Source organism: Amblyomma maculatum, chromosome 1 (genome assembly GCF_055883805.1).
Source record: "Amblyomma maculatum isolate TAMU_Amacu chromosome 1, ASM5588380v1, whole genome shotgun sequence".
NCBI classification, from domain to species: domain Eukaryota; kingdom Metazoa; phylum Arthropoda; class Arachnida; order Ixodida; family Ixodidae; genus Amblyomma; species Amblyomma maculatum.
The window spans coordinates 136,133,543-136,151,748 of NC_139344.1; the positions used below are offsets into that span (position 1 = coordinate 136,133,543).

At 48.7% G+C, this 18,206-nt stretch overlaps 1 protein-coding gene across 13 annotated transcripts in view; it reads left to right on the top strand.

Annotated features, from left to right (window-relative positions):
- The window catches only part of LOC146204005 (TOX high mobility group box family member 3-like), a 615,155-nt gene that overhangs the window by 490,578 nt on the left and 106,371 nt on the right, over positions 1-18,206 (top strand). For 2 of the 13 annotated variants that reach the window (XM_084589042.1, XM_084589043.1), the window contains exon 2: positions 13,760-13,833. The exons of the other annotated variants lie outside the window; for them this stretch is intronic. In XM_084589042.1, coding sequence (XP_084445168.1) covers positions 13,798-13,833 — 36 coding nt within the window. In that variant the 5' untranslated portion in view covers positions 13,760-13,797. The remainder of the gene's footprint in view (positions 1-13,759; positions 13,834-18,206) is intronic. 13 annotated transcript variants of the gene reach the window in all.

Below are 18,206 nucleotides of genomic sequence, written 5' to 3' on the forward strand. Positions count from 1 at the left end.
AGTCGGGCTAGTCGATGGCATTTTGTGATGACTACTGCAGTATCCGCCGCTATTTCGTCAGATGACGCTTAGCTTACCGAACCGTTGAAATGTCCAGGTCGTCAGTCTACGTAGTCTACGAAGAGCCGTGGCAGAGAATTTGCCTTAACTGACGGGTCCATACAAGTGATCTCTTCGTTTTCCGCAGTCTAATACTGTCAACAAACAAACGAAAAAAAGAAAAAAAAAAGCACGAAAAAACTACCTATGTCGATTGCAGCCTATGAGGAACAGCACTGGTTAACGCTTCCGAGAAACAATTTGTCGGGCAAAACCCAATCGAGAGGGAAGACGCGGCCCTTGACATCCCAGTCGTGCCAGCAGTTTCTGCGACATGTGGAATGGAAGACGTGGCGTGTCTGCCGAGTGCGGCATGTAGTTCAACACTTCCTTCAGCTTGTTTCCTAGTCCCGGTTCGCTTCCTAGTTGGTTACCTCGAACGGAACCAATGGAAACTTTAATAGTATCTTTCTATATATATATATATATATATATATATATATATATATATATATATATATATATATATATATATATATATATAATATTGTTCAGTCTCGTTGGCGGCTATACGCTGCGCGTCATCGTTCTCTTTTGACTGTCTTTAGAAAGAAGAGAAGGAGGGGGGGGTTATAGATTGACCGCAGAATACTGTCAGGGGGCTTTTGTATGGTAGGTGTCGTCTAAATGGAAATGAGCCTAGCCTGAATTAAGGAGCTTCGCTGTGAGAAGACCAAGAGAATAGTTATCTCGGTTGACTTTACTTAACTTTTTTTTTTTTTTTGTCAATTTGCTTGCGGGTTACGTTTAGTGTGCTGAAGGACTTATTACGGAAAATATGCGTGCGCAATGTGTTTTATTTTTCGTCTTCGAAATCAGAATTTAATGACAAGTTAGGGTCTGGAAACACCGTCAACAAGTTCCCTCAGTTGAGCAACAAGAGAGCGACTCGTTGCTCTGTACAAGTTAAAACACACACACACACACACACACACACACACACACACACACACACACACACACACACACACACACACACACACACACACACACACACACACACACACACACACACACACACACACACACACACACACACACACACACACACACACACACACACACACACACACACACACACACACACACAAAAAAAAAAACATGACAATGAAGCCTTCACCATGAACTATGTAAAGGGGATTGTCGTTTTTGTAATTAAGCGGAAAATGACTTGGGTGCATAACTGCTGTTTACTCGGAATTTGGTTGTCCAAAAGGGGATGGAAGTTAATATACCTTGCAAAATACTTTCCGCCGTATTTTTGCGGCTTGCTACACTATTACTGCGCCGTCATTTCATGTGTTGAAACCTGCGTTATGACGGCACCAGTGCAATGATTCCGATGTCTAGAAGAAAGTTAGCCAAAAAAGGTGCCGACATTATGTGGTAGTGGCTTATTTTATTGAATAATCAAACAAAAAGGAAGGAAGGCGAGTATGCGTTTCAAAGCTACAACGCCAATGTATATCTTACCGAGGATGGGGGTGGTGAAACTTCCGTAGAATGAAATTGTTCAGAGTGCTTTTTTGAATGTGCTCGGATGTTGTGCAATAACTACTACTACTACCAACACCGCCACTATTACTACCACCACTACTGCTACTGCTGCTGCTCCTGCATGCTGTATACAATACATATCATCGGTCTGAAAGGCTGGTGTCACTTTGCTATTTGTTGGTCTATCATCATCAACATCGTTAGCCGTTTTTTTTTTTTTTTAACATAAATTTTTTTCTCCTCCCCCGTGACTACCGCGGGCATTTAGCGTAGACTCGCTGTACGTCTTTACGGTGTTGTGGCGGCCACAGATGCAATTGACTGGGTGTTGCGCGCATTGTACACATGACGTCGTAGCGGTGCGTACAATTGCCTATGCGCCATCCTTAGGTTGGAGACCGCAGGTTTTAGTCCGGCGCGTTACTGCACTGGCAAAGACCCGCCGCCGTACGGACCTTTTAGCGGAAAAATCCACACCAGTGTCCTTGGCTCGCCGCCTGGTGTCGCCACGTTTATCGTACGCACGCGCACTCTTCGGTAGGCAAACATAAAACGCGGAAATTTGTGTTCTCTCAGCTGGCGATGCTCGTTTCTGTTTTTGGAAGAGACATTAGTTGCAGGTGCTCGCAGGGAATGTAAGTTTTATGTGGCGTAGCAGCTACGGCCTGCGAAGGCTGGAACGATCTACAACAAACCACGTATTCCTGAATTGCCGTTAGGCGGGCGTCTGTGTACATGACGTTATATGGAACCCGCGTTGCGTCACAGACTCTTGACAGCTCACACCGAAGCTCTGAAAACGTGAGCTACGGTCGCAGTCGCGAGCTTTCTCTCTCTTCGCTCTTGTGTGTCTGGGGCTGGGGAGCATGGTTAATTTACATTGTTTTCTCGTGGCAACATGTGGTGCACTAATTTGTCGTGAATTCTATCTCTTTTATCTCCCTCTTATATTTTCTGCGCTGAAAGTGATTAGCAAATGCATGCACTCGGTTTGACATTGTTCTCGGCGGCCTCGAGTAGGCTACTGCGCGTAGACAAACGACCAAGTGAAGCGTGGCGCCAGTCGTCTGTAAAGCAAATGGCTCGTCCCTTGCGGCTCCGGATTTCCTGTGCCGTGTTTATTCAGGCTCGCTTGATGAAGCAGTGGCAGGGACGTTGCGGCTCTTAGTTTTGTTTATCTTCCTCATAGCAGGTATTGCGCAGTATTACGCCGTGCCTGGGCATACCAGTGCTATTCGAATGAAAAAAAAAAGAAAGAATCAAGCCCCTGCTATGCTTGTGGACAAGGGGCTGTTTGTTTATTGACTGACATGGGCGCAAGGCCCGTCGCCAGAGCGAATTAGTCGGGTCTAGCTGTAATCCCGATCACGAGCTTCTCGAATGTGAGGAAGCGTGCAGTGCGATCTCTTCTTAACACCCACACGCGAACGTGTTCAGTGGTTGTCTTATATGTGAGAGGAACCTTTCTACAAGCCCGTAAAAACCAGGGCAGCTCTGCCTTGCCTACTGAGCACACCTCGGGGCTTGCGGTAGCAAAAGTACCCTGCAAAAGTTCATGTACTCATGAGCGGCGTATGAAAGAGAACAGCGACCCAGAACAGGCCTGTAACTGTATGGTAGCCGTCACATTGGTCATTGGATGCTGCGATATGCCACGACTAGAGGGGTAAATAACTTCGAAAGCGTATTTCCGGAGTTCGTTGGAACGCCGTATATTTTAGCCAAAGGCGCATATGGGGCACAAATGTAATGTACGAAAACGACAGCCTCAACAACCTTCACGTACTTGCTTTTATGTGGCAAAATAGGCACAGATGTGCACGCAGTTCCTGTAGCCTTCTCTAATTTTGTATCTTTCTCTGGCGACGTTTGAAACGAATCGAGTGGCGTTCAGCGTAAATGAACTCTTGAACCTTAACCTTTAGGTGGGAAGTACGAAGAACCTTCGTAAACTGCGAGCGGGAGGCAATGATATTAGGCTGTTTTCCCGCCCATATTTTGTGCTTGGTTACATTTTGCACCTTTCCTTCTCTATTTAGTTATGAAATTGATATTTTTGATAAACGTCGAGTCCGAGGCTGTACTTCGCCGCTGTTGCTGCCTCCTGCATGCAGATCGTGCTCTGTTGTCAACTTTACTGTTTTGCGGCTGACGCTGTTTTAACGTCTCAGCAATAAGGCTCCCGTTAGCGGAAAACCCGGCCTCGGAGTATCGAAAAAGTCACGTCACACGTGACGTCACCAACAGAACTGAAATTAAATAAGAAGACTTGTCAATTCAAGCTCTGACGCATTTCTCGAATCACGTTACCTTATGAAGCGATTGCTGGAGTTTCTGTTCTCAGTCACAGTTGCGTGTGTTCCCATTACCTGCCTCCCGGCTAACGCCGTTTGCAAGCATAGCCCCAGCAGCCGGCTACGTTAAGCAGGAAGAAGGCATGCAGGTGTTCGGGAGCCGCCATTGTGGTTGGCAACAGTCGTGGCCTGACAGGTGCTGTCAGATCGTCGTTTTTTTTTTTCTTTTTTTTTTCCTCTCCATCCCTGTTGTGCCGTAAATCACATGAACAGCATGTCGCTTTTTTGTAATTGAAGCCAACCGTATGTGAGGAATGTTTCTTTCCTTTTGCTGGATGGGTTTCTGTGACGCAAAAAGCAGCTTTTGCTTTCCCCTATTGCCGGCTCTCCCTCCCTCCCTGTCTTTCTCTCCTTTTTCTCTTCTGCGCTTGTTTGCCCCAGTTACGTTACAACACCCATCCTGCCGAATGGCGTTATCGCATGCCGCGTTGATACGAGGTTTCAAGTGCAAGGTCGTCAAGGCTGCTATCGCGGCGGCTTGATAACACATCCGGTGCTGTCGTGGCTGAAACTCAAGGCTTAGGCTGGTCTCGCTTGCTGGCCGAGGAAATAAATATTCGTGTAGGCTCCAGGCATTCTCTTTCGCCCCGAATGGCATCAGCACCGAGTACGGTATCAGTGCTGTCATTCGCTTTTTCGCGTGTCTAGGAAACTTAGTAACGTCGCGTTAGTAATGTAAACAAAAATATGGTCCTGTAACTTTTTTTTGCGTAGCTTTAACAGTTCAGCGCGTGCGGTTCTCTTTCTGCTTGTGTCTGCGTTGGCGAAAGTGACTATCTTCGCCAGCTTCAGTTAGTGAAAGCGGTCTTTGTTGTACCCTTAGGGTCAATGTGGTCGTCACTCAGATCCAAGGCCAATGGAAAAAGAAATATAAGAAAACGGAACCATGCTTTTCGGAGGCCTGCACGAAAAGCGCATATATGGCAAACCCGTTATTAACGGCCTTACATTCATTGACGAGGACTTTCTGCCTCCTTGTAGGCAGTTTAGTCCACACTGCGTACGCACCCACCGGTGTTCGTGAGTAATTGCGGCTTGAGGTGGAGGGTCCATGCGCGGATCGCGTTCAACGTAAGGGTGGGTATGTGTATTTCCAAAAAAAAAAAAAAATGCAAGGACAGAAATTAGCAGGGTTTAACCTATGGTTGAACCTAGCTGCACGAGCAGTAGCTTGGTTTGACATGGTTAATGAAGGCAGAAATCTGTGTAGCAGGATCGACACAGTTGTGCGAACCATATGTTGAAAGGTCACGCAAGTAGCAGGATCCTCGTTCACCAGTGTAGTGGCATATTGTCTACTCTTCCCCGTTAACGCAGCCTCGGCGGGACGCACTTTCACATTTTTCAGCAGTGCAGGTGAATCCAGCTAGTGTTGCATTGTGTTCGGCACTCCGTCTATGAAACCCAGTTCTTAATCCAACGGTCGCCGAGCTGTGCATGAGTTATTGAGACGTTAAAGAACCCCAAGTGGTCGAAATTTCCGAAGCCCTTCAATACGGCGTCTCAAACTAATCAGCCCCTCGCCTAACGGCGCGGTATAGGTGTCCACCGGGAACTGCTGAAAACCAGTGGAAAAAGTAAGTGTAGCTGTACACCTGAAAATGAAGGGTACGGCGCTTTGTTCGCCCCAGCTGTTGCAAAAATGTAAAAACATATCGTGAAATGAAAAGGCCGCGTTAAAAAGCGATATCGTGTCTACTCTTGAAGGCGAAGCTTCAGCCTCCCCCTAATTAAAACAGTGTACAACCTTATGGTTGTTATACCATGCAAATCTCAACTGAGCCTTGTATAACTATAGGTTCTAAAAATGCTTAAACCCCCAAATTTTTTTTTAGGAAAGGAAATGCGCAGTATTTGTCACACTTTTCGATGGACATGTGCTTACCAAAGTTAAAGGAGGTCAAACCGAGGCACGAAACGGCGGTCTAGCTTTTCGTTGAGTAGAGCTACTGCTCTATAGGTGCGTGCTGCCTCTGTGGTTAGAGTAGGATTATTGAATGCGTCCCTTTATGGTTTGAATCAGCGTCTGTTTAGTCACGCCGTGCGATAATAAATCAGGCACTGTCGTCTTCAAAACTATAATCGCTTCCAGCAGAAATTGTAGGGCATAATAGATAAGTGCTCGTTCCCCCAACTAAAAAATAAAAAAAAATAATATATATATGAATCGGGAAAGCAGTGCATCCTCCTCAGTGGCCGTGTCGAAGCAAACATTCTTTATCAGGGAACGGTGGGAGTACCTGCGTTTCATATTCGTGATTAATTCGGTCCTATTTGTACGTTTCATTGTCGTGATCAGTTCGCGTGCGCATCAGCGTCGGGCAGATTTCGCAGCCTGTTTTTATCGCTTCGAAATCGGATCTCCCATTTGACCCTCTCATCATATTGACCCGACAAAGGGTCATAGTGTTGCATTTGCACTCCCGGCCAATTCTTTAACAGTGCCGCGCTACCGTCGACTGCCCGGCGCTGCTGCGCCACAAGATGCAGGAGATGACAAAGCGAGTGAGGACGAGGACGTGCCCACAATTCCTGCTGCTTCAGTGAGCCTCATCTGCTGGGCTGTTTTGATTACAGCAACCACTGCCACAATCGGCTGGTAGGCATATATATCGATGCCCGAAGCTGTGTTTTTATCCGCAATATCTGCATACAGTGCGAATAATGTCTTCAAAGTACACACATTTGCAATAACAAACATCTAAAATGTCCAATAACTCTTCTCCATCGTTACGTTTGTAAGGAATTATTGTCGAGAACATTAAATATCGGCACAGGCATTACTTAAAAAAATAAATAGAAAAGACCTCGTCGAGAAAGTACCCGCTAATGGACACGTGTAATATTTGGAATGTTGCACGTGTGCACCAATTGAATCCACAAGCACACAGCAGATAGAGCAAGGGACTTGATTCAAGGGGTCAACGGAGCAGAACAGCCAAGCAGACGACACCGCCCTCCTGCTCATTCACCCTTGCTTCTGCTCGGCGCCGCTGCACCGGGCAGTCGACTCTCGCGCAGTACTGTTGGCAGGGTGTTGAACGAAAGCGACAACGTTCGGATGTGAGCAATCGACGCTTGGGCTAGACGGCTAAGCGGCCTTCTTTGGCGTGTACTTGCTAACATACATTTCGAGGAAATGAGGACGGGTTAGTCACTCTTCGAAAAAGAACTTGGCGGATTTTGTATTACCTTCTTTTTGCTTCACATCGGAAAACCATGGCGCCCACAGTGTCACCACGGTGTCGGGGCTGTTCATGGGAGCCAATAAATCCGCCGAGCGTTGGCAGGGTATCTGTCGACGTGGAAAGCCTGTAATTCTAAGGAAACTTTTGCGCATATGGAAAAAGCGGGAAGTTATCAGGGATGTACCGTCAAAAATGTGGCTAATCCAGGTAAAAGAACTGAGTGAAATTAGCAAACGCAGCCTTCGTGCCCGCTCCCCCAGTCAAAGCACCCAGTGGTCAGAAAGACGGAGGAAAAAATTTCAAAAAAGAAAAGGCCTGCTGAGAGGGCAAGGAGGACCAGGATGACATTACGTAGCCGCGACGTAGGTTTACGTAGCACCTCGGCCTTGAAGCAGAGCGGTCTCTGAAAGGCGCCCATGCAGCGCTGGGGTCCCTAGTCAGAACTTGGGAAAACGGGTGAAAGCGAAAATAACGAAAACGATGGAAACCTGAAAATTTCATTTATTGGATGAGAGGAGAGCGGGCTTTTTTTACCTGTCCGTTTGAGAGCTTTGATACTATTTAAAAATCAGAAATATAAACCGCATGTGGCTCCACATCAATGTATTGCCAAGGGCATCTGTATAACCTTGTGAAGGACTGTGAGTCACATCGCGGGATGCGAGGCTGCTTCCAAGTATCAATTTATTGAACATACTCGACATAGCCCTGTGCGATGTGTGGTAGATAAACGACTCCATTTGCCGCTGCCGTTGTGTTCTGATGAGGCGTAGACAGGTCCTTTTCGTGCGTCGTTCCGCCTTGAGATATGTGGGGTTTGATTATCTTCTATTCATGTCTTCTTCTGCCTTGAGATACTTGTTTTTTTCGCGGAAGTAGCTTAACTTGAGAAGGTAGAGTCAGGCTAAGCTTCCAGAGATAGCGCCAGAAAGACGAGGGCGACGCAGAAGTATAGACGTTACAGGTGCTAACTTGCAGCTGTATTTTGGCAGCTCCAGTGCCGTCTACTTCTGTGTCCTACTCGTCTTGTTTTGCACCATGCTTTCTAGTTTAACTGAGATTCGAGTACCTGTCATCCCGAATGCGCGGCAGTACAAGTGCAAAATCGGTAAACGCCATCCCTACGTAGAAGCAACTCTATTGCACGGACGGCTCCGAGACGCGATCTGGCCGACTGCCGAGCGCCGATGTATGCAGGGCACGGAGAGCGCGAGCCGGAGGCGGCCAAGGAGTGGCGGTGATATGAACGTGTCTTGCGTAGGCCCGCCCGGCCGTGTTTGTTGCCGCCTCCCCTTTCTCGGTCGGGGACGCCCGGAGGAGAGCAGCGTCAGCTGGCGCTGAGACGTGTCGCTTCACCGCGGCACGCGCGCCCCTGGCTGCGCTAGCGACACCTTTATGGGCTGTCTCGCACCTCCTGTACCCATTTAGCAGATGTCGTTATGTCCCGAAGGAGGATTCGAGCGCTGCTCGCTGCGCGGGGCCCCGACGGGTGAGAGGCCCATTGGCGGCGCTGCTCCTGGCCGCCCGGTAGGTCGGTTCTCCACGACTGTCCCGATGGTAGTGCGAGCCGGCGGCCAGCGCAAAGTCGCGGAGCATCAGATTTGCTCAACATATCCCCCCTTTTTAGTTTGCGGCAGTCGCTGAAACGGACGACCTTGTTCTGCTTGTTCCTCTTCGTTTTAGTTGTTTCGTTGTGAGCGTGCTTGTACGGAGGGAAGAGCAGGAAAACACTTTATTTAAATAAAAAAAGAAAAATGTAAACACTCCCAGGCTGGCTTACTTTTTATAGCGACTGTCTATGTGCTCGAAAACGCTATAGGCGAATTGCTAGTCCTTGTGAGTAAAGACGAGGGAATTACACATGATGCCGTCCAGGTGTCATGTTTGCAGGACTTACTTCATATGCGATGTCGCAATGAATGCTATGCATAGGCCCAGCCGTTGATTGCTTTTTTTTTCCTCATTGCTTCTACGGAGCAGATGGCGAAAGCGTATGCTCATACAATTGCGCTCTGCCGCTGAAGCCCCATGTAACTTTGGCAGTTGTTTTTTACGTTACCGCAACAAGTTTATTATTATTATTATTATTATTATTATTATTATTATTATTATTATTATTATTATTATTATTATTATTATTAATTATTATTATTATTATTATTATTATTATCAAAGTGACGCACACATGAGCGCATTAACAGGCTCGCTGACCTATCATGCATGGTGCCACATCGACAGCTGTCTGCGTGTGCCATCGTATCGTAACCATCACTTGTCCAGTAATTAAAGTAAAGGGCGATATTCGCTAAGATCCATAAAGGCGGAATCACCTTGCGGAAACGCAACAACGACATGAACAGAAGTTTGTTGGGAAACAAGTTTACCGCTTGTTACAGCAAAATTGATGCGCAGTCTGGGGGCCTGAACATGCATTAATGACGAAAGTTTCACCGCATGGCGTCGCTTTCATTCGTCACCCTTGGTTGCCATTTGTCCGCTCCCGTAACTCCCATTAAGTTTTTCAGTCAGTCGGCTTACCGCCGTATTCACAAACACGCCTTCACTCGAACTTCTACTCCAAGCGGCCCTCGAGGCCTGTTTTTCGTTTCACAAAGCAATCTCCACTCGAATCGCTCCTCCAGTGTCGGAGAAAACTTGAGTTTTCTCGAGAATCTCGAGTCTGCGACGACGCTACCTTGGCCGCTCCTCGACCGCCACTCCGCTTGTAAACATGGCCGACATCGCATCGCTCGCTCGCTGTGTGGAATTCGTTCTACCGGTATACTAAAAGTTTCACGAAAGAAGATACGACAAGGATGCACCGAACCTTTCGCTAAAGCATCAGCTGAAAGTGACAGTGACCCGGGACTTCTGGCACGCTACCGTTTTACGAATGTGGTCATGGATAGCCTCCGGCCGTCCCTGCCGCTCACGCCGAACATGGATAACCGTGATCAGCCACCGACGTCTGTGTTGTTTGATCGTCGCATCGTCGCATTTCGCGTGTGTGGCGCGGGCACAAGTCGTCACTGGATAAATGGATAACCTTTTCGGAGCCCACCGAGTGCAGAGATGAGGCGCGATTTGGCCAAATGGTGAGCTCGCCCGCGGCCGGAGTCGAGCTGCGGCGGCGCACTTTCCGTGGCTCGCCCCGCGCGTCTCCGCAGACGGCGCCGAACTTGTGGGGGAACAGCGTGTTGTATTGTGCTGACATAAATGGCTTGCCCGTCGCTCGAGGGTACGTAGTACGTCTGCGGACGCGCGGCCGGCGCGGCACTGTTGAGGGAGCGCGTTGGTGCGCTCCTCCTACGGAGGGATATTCGCGGCCGACGAAGAGCATGGCTTTTCAAGCACGTTTTCAATTAGGGCTCCCTACTTGTTTGGAAACCGCACACGGCATTTTCTTCTGGAGGGTCGAATTCAGCGTGCATGAGCTGCAATGCGCTGCGAAGCAGCACGCATGTTTAGCTCGCCTCCGAGCAGGCCAGAGCCATGCTGGTAGATGTTCGCGGCTTGTACTTTTTTTTTTTCCTGCAATGTATTTTGACGCCCGGCAATAAAAAAAAAGCATGGTAAAAAAAAAGTTGGTCAAGCCTGTCAAAAAAAAAAATAATAAGAAACGTCTGTCAAAGCCTGGCAATAAAAAAAGGCAAAGCGGCAAAGGCCGAGCGTAGATCTCACACCAAAAAATAAACCAAAGTATTCACACCATTTCTCGAAGCTGACGTCACCAGCAGCGACTGTTGCCAGATGCGGAAACATTTTCAGCCATTTTTCACAGCCGCCCTTTTCATCCAGCCCGCAAAACAAGTTACACTATGCTGTTAACGTCGAGGTCGGTTGCGAAAGTTGTTTAGAAGACTTGACATGAAAAACTGAGCATGTTACATAGTTCAGCACGCAGTTTTCGGGCCAAAAGTTTATCTTAATCTCGTCCCCATATGCCACTTGCGCTGCTCCGAGTGGAGGAGGTATTCTCGAGGAGAACTTGTCGGAGTAAACGCCGAGGGACGTTCATGAATCCGAATCGGCCCTGGAGTGGAGTAGCGGCTGTATTCTCCGCTCCGAGGAGTGGAGGTGGAGCGTCGAGTCGAGGCGCGTTTGTGAATACGGGCGTTAAGTTCCAGGTTTCATTATAGCGCTGCATCCTTCAATTTTCCTCCCAAACATCATCACGTGTCGGTTATTTAGCCTCCTTTTAATCTCCGGTTTGCTGGGGCGATAAATGAAAAAAAAAAAAAAAAAAAGCGCGTGTTCTCGAAATGCTCTGCAGGAGCCACCGGTATGTTTTGACGGCCACGACCCCAGTATTGGCGATGCTTCGAGTGATGGTGCAGCTCAACAGTGTGCATCCACAATCTGTAGAAAAGCTCCTGTCGCGTAAACACACACCATTTCCTACGCCTTGCTCGAAGACTCTTGCTCGCTGGTTTGACGTTCATGGAACGCAGATTGGCGGCAAATGCGCTTTGGAAAGAGAAGAAGAAAGACAATGAAAACAGAACAACCAGCATTGAAATAATATTTTTCATATATTTTGCGTGCGATTTTTTATAGCTTTTTTTTATTTATTACTAGGGCCTGGTATGTTTTTCTTGCTTTACCGAGGGCCTAGGTTTTTCAAGCTTAACCCAAAACAGCGCATAAATTTCGCTTGTTTGTCCTCCTGAATCCCTTGAATTATTATTATTATTATTATTATTATTATTATTATTATTATTATTATTATTATTATTATTATTATTTTTTTTTTTTTCTGCGCGATATGCACCTGCTGCGCAAGGTTCATTCATCTCACATGTTCGTAGCTGTCGCGACTACTGTAAGCTAGGAATATAAATCGAGTGTAAAGCTGCACGCAAAGGTAGTTCATATTAGTGACTGTTGTGGCGTGACACATTTGCATTTCGGCGGACACCAAGCTTCCCTTCGTTCTTCCTGCCGGTCGCTATCTTTTGTGGTTCCCCCTGAGCACTGCTGGATAAGCGCCGTTAAACCTTCGTGCATCCATTCTTCGAATTTCGATAGATCATCGGGTTTAGCAAGAAACCGAAAACTAACTCCATGCAGGGAAGAAAAGTAAAAAAACAAACACAAAGAAAGGATCCGTAGCGCCCCAAGCTTTTCGCGACGCGCATAGCTGTGACAAAAAGCGCTCGCACGACGCGCGAACTTGTAATGGAAAAAGGCGGGCGGAGGTGAAAAGTGGGTGCGCATGAAGGAGGCACGTATAAAATGCACAGTGAAGTGACTGCGCCGAGGAGAGAAAAACGAGGGAAAAAGAGAGAAAGAAAAAGGATAGCGCCGAAGAAAGCGCGGACTAGAAACTCAATTTGGGATTTGCAAGTGTGACGTCGCCGTCGTCCTCAGGCCGTGTTATCGGAAGGCGCCCTCCTCCCGTCGCTGGCCCCTGCCTTTATCTGCGCCCGCGTATATGTGTCCCGGGAGTGATTTACGAGAATCCTTCTGCCGTACGACTGGCTACGTGTCTGCTGTGCCGGCATTTTCCTTTTTTCCTGTTTCGCCGGCATTATTCTCCTTTTCATTCCGAAATGCTCCGAGAAGGGGGAGGGGGGGGTGTTTTTTTTCTTTTTTTGCTTACTATGGGGGGATCTTTGTTTAGCAGTGTCCTGCTTTGTTCGGCGTAAATGGGTTTATAAGGAAAATTAATGGTGAGTGTACGACAGCCGTTGTTCCCCCTGGCCTCGTCGCGTTGCATACTCGTAATCGCCCCCCCCCCCTCCCCCCTTCCCTAGCCGGCTCGCACCGTTGCCTGTGGCCCGACAAGCTCTCCGCGGTCGAGGCTGGTACTACGTGTGGCGAGCCCAATTTGTATCCATTGCGGCGTCGGGGGCCCGCTGACGAAGGCGTCGGCAGCGAGGCGCGCGTCAAAACCTGCGCCCGTAGGCCGCCGCCGCGCAATAGCCGGAAGGCGCGGCTCGCGCGGTTTGCGACGTCGTTCGCCTGGCTTGTTATCGATCTCGTCGCGAACAGAGGGACGCGGAAGATGCGAGGTCGGGCCGCTTCCTTTCGCCGCTCCGCGAAAGCGTTGGCTTCGACAAACCACTTGGCCTGCTTGCGATCGCTGAGTGGCGCCACCTGGCTCGTATTTCACGCGTGGAATTGACACCGGCTCGATTATTGTCGCTGATAAAAGCGCAGGGGAGGGGGGCAAGGGCCGCCTGAATTTTGTTTGTTAGGCGACGTTGGTAAAACGCGCGGACCCGCCGCTCTTGTACCTTGCGCTTAATTAATATGGAGTTTAGCGCAGCGAGACGCGTTAACGTAATTTATCGGATTCCTTGTACGCACGCGCAGTGGCCACACTTTGCCGCGCATCTGCCACGGCACGTGCGCAGCAGGTGTTAACCTCTCCCCTACGCTAAAGCCGTCAAATATGAGTTCGCCGATGTGCTCGTGCATGAAGCACCCTTCCCGCGTTTGCTGCCGAGGTTGTCGATTCGTGGAGAACGCCGGCGAAAGGGTCGCTGACTGGTCCCATTGCGAGGCTGCTTTTGCTGGCGCGGAGAGAGCGTATTGCAGCGCGGAGTCGATTTGTTCAGGTTGTGTATGTATGTGTGTGCGTGTCGCTAATCGGCTGCGTTTGCTTGGTCCTTGTAGCGTGGCCGCCCGGACCCGGCGAGCTCCCGGCAGCGACTATGCTTGTCGTCGGAGAGGCCGGACAAACACTCTGGGTACGCATGCATCGACGCCGCCCTCGCGAGCGACCGCCTGACGCCCGTGGTTTTCGGGCCTCGTTCCTCGGGAGAGTCGCCCTGCTGTGTCGCCCTCGATCCTTTCAGACATACTGGACAGCTTAGCCTTCTTATGTAGCGACTGCGCTGTTGCAGCTGGCGAAAAAGAAAATGAGGCACAAATTGTCTTTTCAGCAGCGGGCAGCTAGCGCCGAAGCAGAGGAGTGTACCTCGCGTTTCCGTTTTGCGTTACTATAGGGTGCGTTCGCAGGTTCACTTTATTGAGGTGGACAGTAGAATATAATCTGCGTATTTTTTTTCTTCTCAGCTTATTTATTTGGCTGTCAGTAGGTCTCATAGTTTGGTTTCGGAAGGATGGTTACGCGAGGCTTGTTACTTTCTCTTTTCAGAGAGTGGCTTGCTTATGTAGATCTTATGCTTATGTAGATGTAGATCACGTTGTGATTTTCGCGGATAGGTTTTTAGGGCCACGCTTTTGAGCGCAAGCAGATATTTAACTTCGCTTAAGGCTTACCTTAAAGTTGTAGTCGTGGCTATGTTACAGGTTAACTTCAATTTCAATATCGACCAGCGCAGCGGCCTTTGTATACGAGGTCAGCTAAGCAAACGCCTAATACTATTAATATTAAGAGGCGTCGAGAGTTGCAAGGCCGTTCCGTCAGGGTGGCGTACAATTCCCGAGACTGTTATCGTGCCATTTTCTGCACTGTTTGCATATGCGGCCAGCGTGGAAGCGCTTTATTCGTTGCGCGCAGTCTTGGAAGAAATGAGCGAGGGCCTTGAGGGGGCACTCTCTCATCGCTTTCCAGGATGGCGCGTTTCTGGTTTTTATCCTTCGCTTTCTATTTTGCATGAGATGTAGTGGCTGCGATTTCCGAATGGCGCATGTTCTTTCCCTGGCTGTCGTCTGGAGTGGAGAAAATCCTCTTTGATAAGCGGCGCCGTCTTGGTTCGCCGCCAAACTACACGACTCGTTTTTCCCGCTTACCTGTTTTTTCGTTTTTTTTTTTTTTGCGTCTTCCGTGTTGACTCAAGTTAACGCTGTTTTAAACGTATGGGCTGCTCCTGGTTGTGGCACTTGTTAACTTTTGTATGTTCGACCATGCCGACGGATGTTTTTTCGTTAACCTTGCGGGTGTCGTGTGTGGCTACACGAAGCCTGCGTGACCTTTTCTTGCCAGCTTTTTAACCGGTGGGTGCGATGAGCCGCGTGTCTCGCGGAGGCCTCTGTCGTACCTTTGGATTCGTCTACGACGGGGAAAAACATCCAGCCGGCTTTGCCGTGGTAGCGAGTGCGCGTTACTGCGTTTTTCTTTGAAAGTACTCGGTGAAGCGCCGCATGGCGGTTTTGTGACGGCGTCAGCTCCCCGAGGGTTGCTTCTTCCGTGGAGGCCGCCAAACCGCGAAGCATATGTTGTTTAGAAATACTCGCAGAGTGGTCTTTTTGCCTTTCGAAACAAAATGCAGTGTTTTATCCTAACGATGTTTCAAACGCAAGCTCTTCCAAGTATGCAGTGTCGCGATGTCTTGAGAGCGCAGAGCTGGAGAAGTCGTGGGCACGCAAGAAGGTGCAAACACTTCCAAGCCAGTGTTCTTTGATCATGTTGATTGGTGCTTTGTTTGTTTGTTCAGGTTGTTTCGAGAATGCGAAAGCACAACTCAAACGCATTCTACGCATTCTGGTTGGAGAAGCCGATCAGACCAGTGAAACGTTGTGGATGTGGCGAGAAGGGAATATTGTTGCCGAAATTACACTGCTGATTATCGTTCGAATGCGAAATTTACGTACGTGTCCACCACAGGTTTAAATAAAACAAACTGGTAGGCGACGGCATTCCAACCCAACTACTCCGCATTTTCGACTAGGGTACCTCGATGGCCAGGGAGGCGAGAGCATCGACGCATCCTATTGTCGACACTACAGAAGCGCCCCCACTACGTTAGAAAAAAGAAACGAAAATACCATTCTCGCCCCACTCATAACAAGATGTTACGTAGTTCTACTAGAAAAATAGCAGGGAACCCCCATATTTTGACAGGGAAACATGCTCGCCAGTTTTTGGCTTGCTAAGGCTGCACCGTCCGCGGGCGAGGCGGAGCCAGTGACGTCGGGTGACGTGATGCTCGTCCGCTCGCGGTCTCCAGCGATTCCATCCGTCGTGTGAATCAGGGTCCCCCATTCTAAACCTCTCTTAGGAGGCCTCGCGTAAGGTTAGGAAGAGGCTGAAGGAAAGGTAGCGTTCAAGTTTGAGCCTAAGCTGGCTTTGTCGATCAGAAAGTCGCGTTTGAACTGAATGACGCCGCTCACATTGTAGCCCAAGCTGCCGCCTTTCGTTGCGTTTTTGCTCAGCACTGCACCGCATCGTACCTCATCGATAGGGACCTTTTATCTCATTCCACTGGCGCCATTGTCCTAGTGCGCAATGCTGCTTCAGTTTCGGGAATATCCCGCTTACGCTTTGAGCTAATTGTGTTTCCATTCGTATCTACTGTAATTTTCTACCCGAATAAGGATTATGCTCTCTTATTCCTTCCATTCTCGAATTTTAGTGTGTGTGTGTGTGTGTGTGTGTGTGTGTGTGTGTGTGTGTGTGTGTGTGTGTGTGTGTGTGTGTGTGTGTGTGTGTGTGTGTGTGTGTGTGTGTGTGTGTGTGTGCGTGCGTGCGTGCGTGCGTGCGTGCACGCGCGCGCTCGCTCGCTCGCTCTCGCTCGCGAAGGAACGCTGCAGTGCGGACATTTGGGTGGGTTAAAGATTTTGTAAGGCTGCGACCAAAGTGTACTTGATGGGCTTGCTGGCAGCGAAAGGTGCTATCAAGCCTCGTGTGTGTGTATGTGTTACGGGAGTCATAACTTTTTCTACGAAAAGCAGTGTTTCTTTCTCTACAAAGCATTACCTTTCCTGCTAAACAACCTGAAATTGCTGTTGCGATTTTTTTTTTCTGCTACAAAAGCTTACAAGAACCATTCCGTCAGTCAGTTCCACCGCTTCTTTACTCCGCCACCTCGCTTTTTTCATTAAACAAGAAAATAGTTACAGCTTTAGCAGTGATGTTTACGTGGACCCGACAGGAGCAGGTTGAGCTTATGAGGTCGAAAACAGGTTACTGTGTTCATTCAAACGCTGTCAGGTTGGGTCGTCGGCGAGCCGAGGGGTCGAGTCGAGTCGACTGCTGCAAGGGGTGGGTTGACCTGCTCGAGCCCGCTTCAGGAAGCATGTAAACGCAGTCGAGTTGTCGGGGCACATGTGGGAACTGTATGGAAAACGCGAGGGAAGCGTCGGGGAATAAAATACGTAATCGAGGGCCACATGCTAGCAGCTGCGTTTACATAAGCCCCGTTTACATGGACCGGATAGCGGGTGTGCTGGTAGTGGTTATTTTTAATGTGAAAGCATTACTTCTCTAGCTCACAAACTTTTATTCGCAGACCGCGCCCGCAAAATCGTCTCCGCAGCAGTTGTGAGTAATTGGGAAGTGATAGAGGTTAATGAGTAGTGCCAATCGATAGGGGGTGACGTATTGTTGGGTCCGAAAAAATGAGTAGGTCAATAAGTTAAATATGTAAAGTTAAAAGTAAAGGCGAAAATGGTCTCATTAGCCAATGGCTTGGCGCCACATTTGATAGTATCAATTACGAAAATAGTTAAGTCAGTCAATCAGGGTGACGTCAAGATGTATCAAATACAAAATAGTTAATTAAATCAGTCAATCAAGGTGATGTCTAGGATTTGACGTCACGCAACCTGAAGCCGAGCCAAAAAAGGGCATAGGAAGGGATCGGCGCGCAATTTGAAAGTATACCAAAGACTAAAATGGGTGAACAAGAAGTGAATTATTTGAAAGTATACCAAAGACTAAAATGGGTGAACAAGAAGTGAATTAAGCAACTAGAAGCAACCAACAGCAGCATCCGTGCTTTCGCGTTATTCCAATGCAAATTCTGCAGTGCTCTTTAATTTTGAATAATCAAACAAAAAGAAGGCAAACAGTGCTGCCGGCCGCGGCAACTGCTGTTTAAAATCTGAAGCACCCGAGCTGCGACCGGCGGGAAAGCAAAGGCGTAGGGAGAGGATAGCTAGGGAAGTGCAGAGGGGAGCGATAACAAGAAAGGACGGGGGACAGCGGGGTAGGAGTTGAGGAGTTGAGTGGGAGTTTAATGAACCCTACCCGACGAGCGCGCGCAGAACCGGCTCTGGACGAGCTACGATTACGGCGGCACCTCGCATCGAGACGAGCTAGTGACGGCATCCGATTCCGTTTTTCCCCGCGCTTCTCTAGCGTTTTCCGTACAGTTCTCCTCTCCCATGCGGCGTTTACATGGACTGGACAGGAGCGGGTTGAGTTGAGTTATTG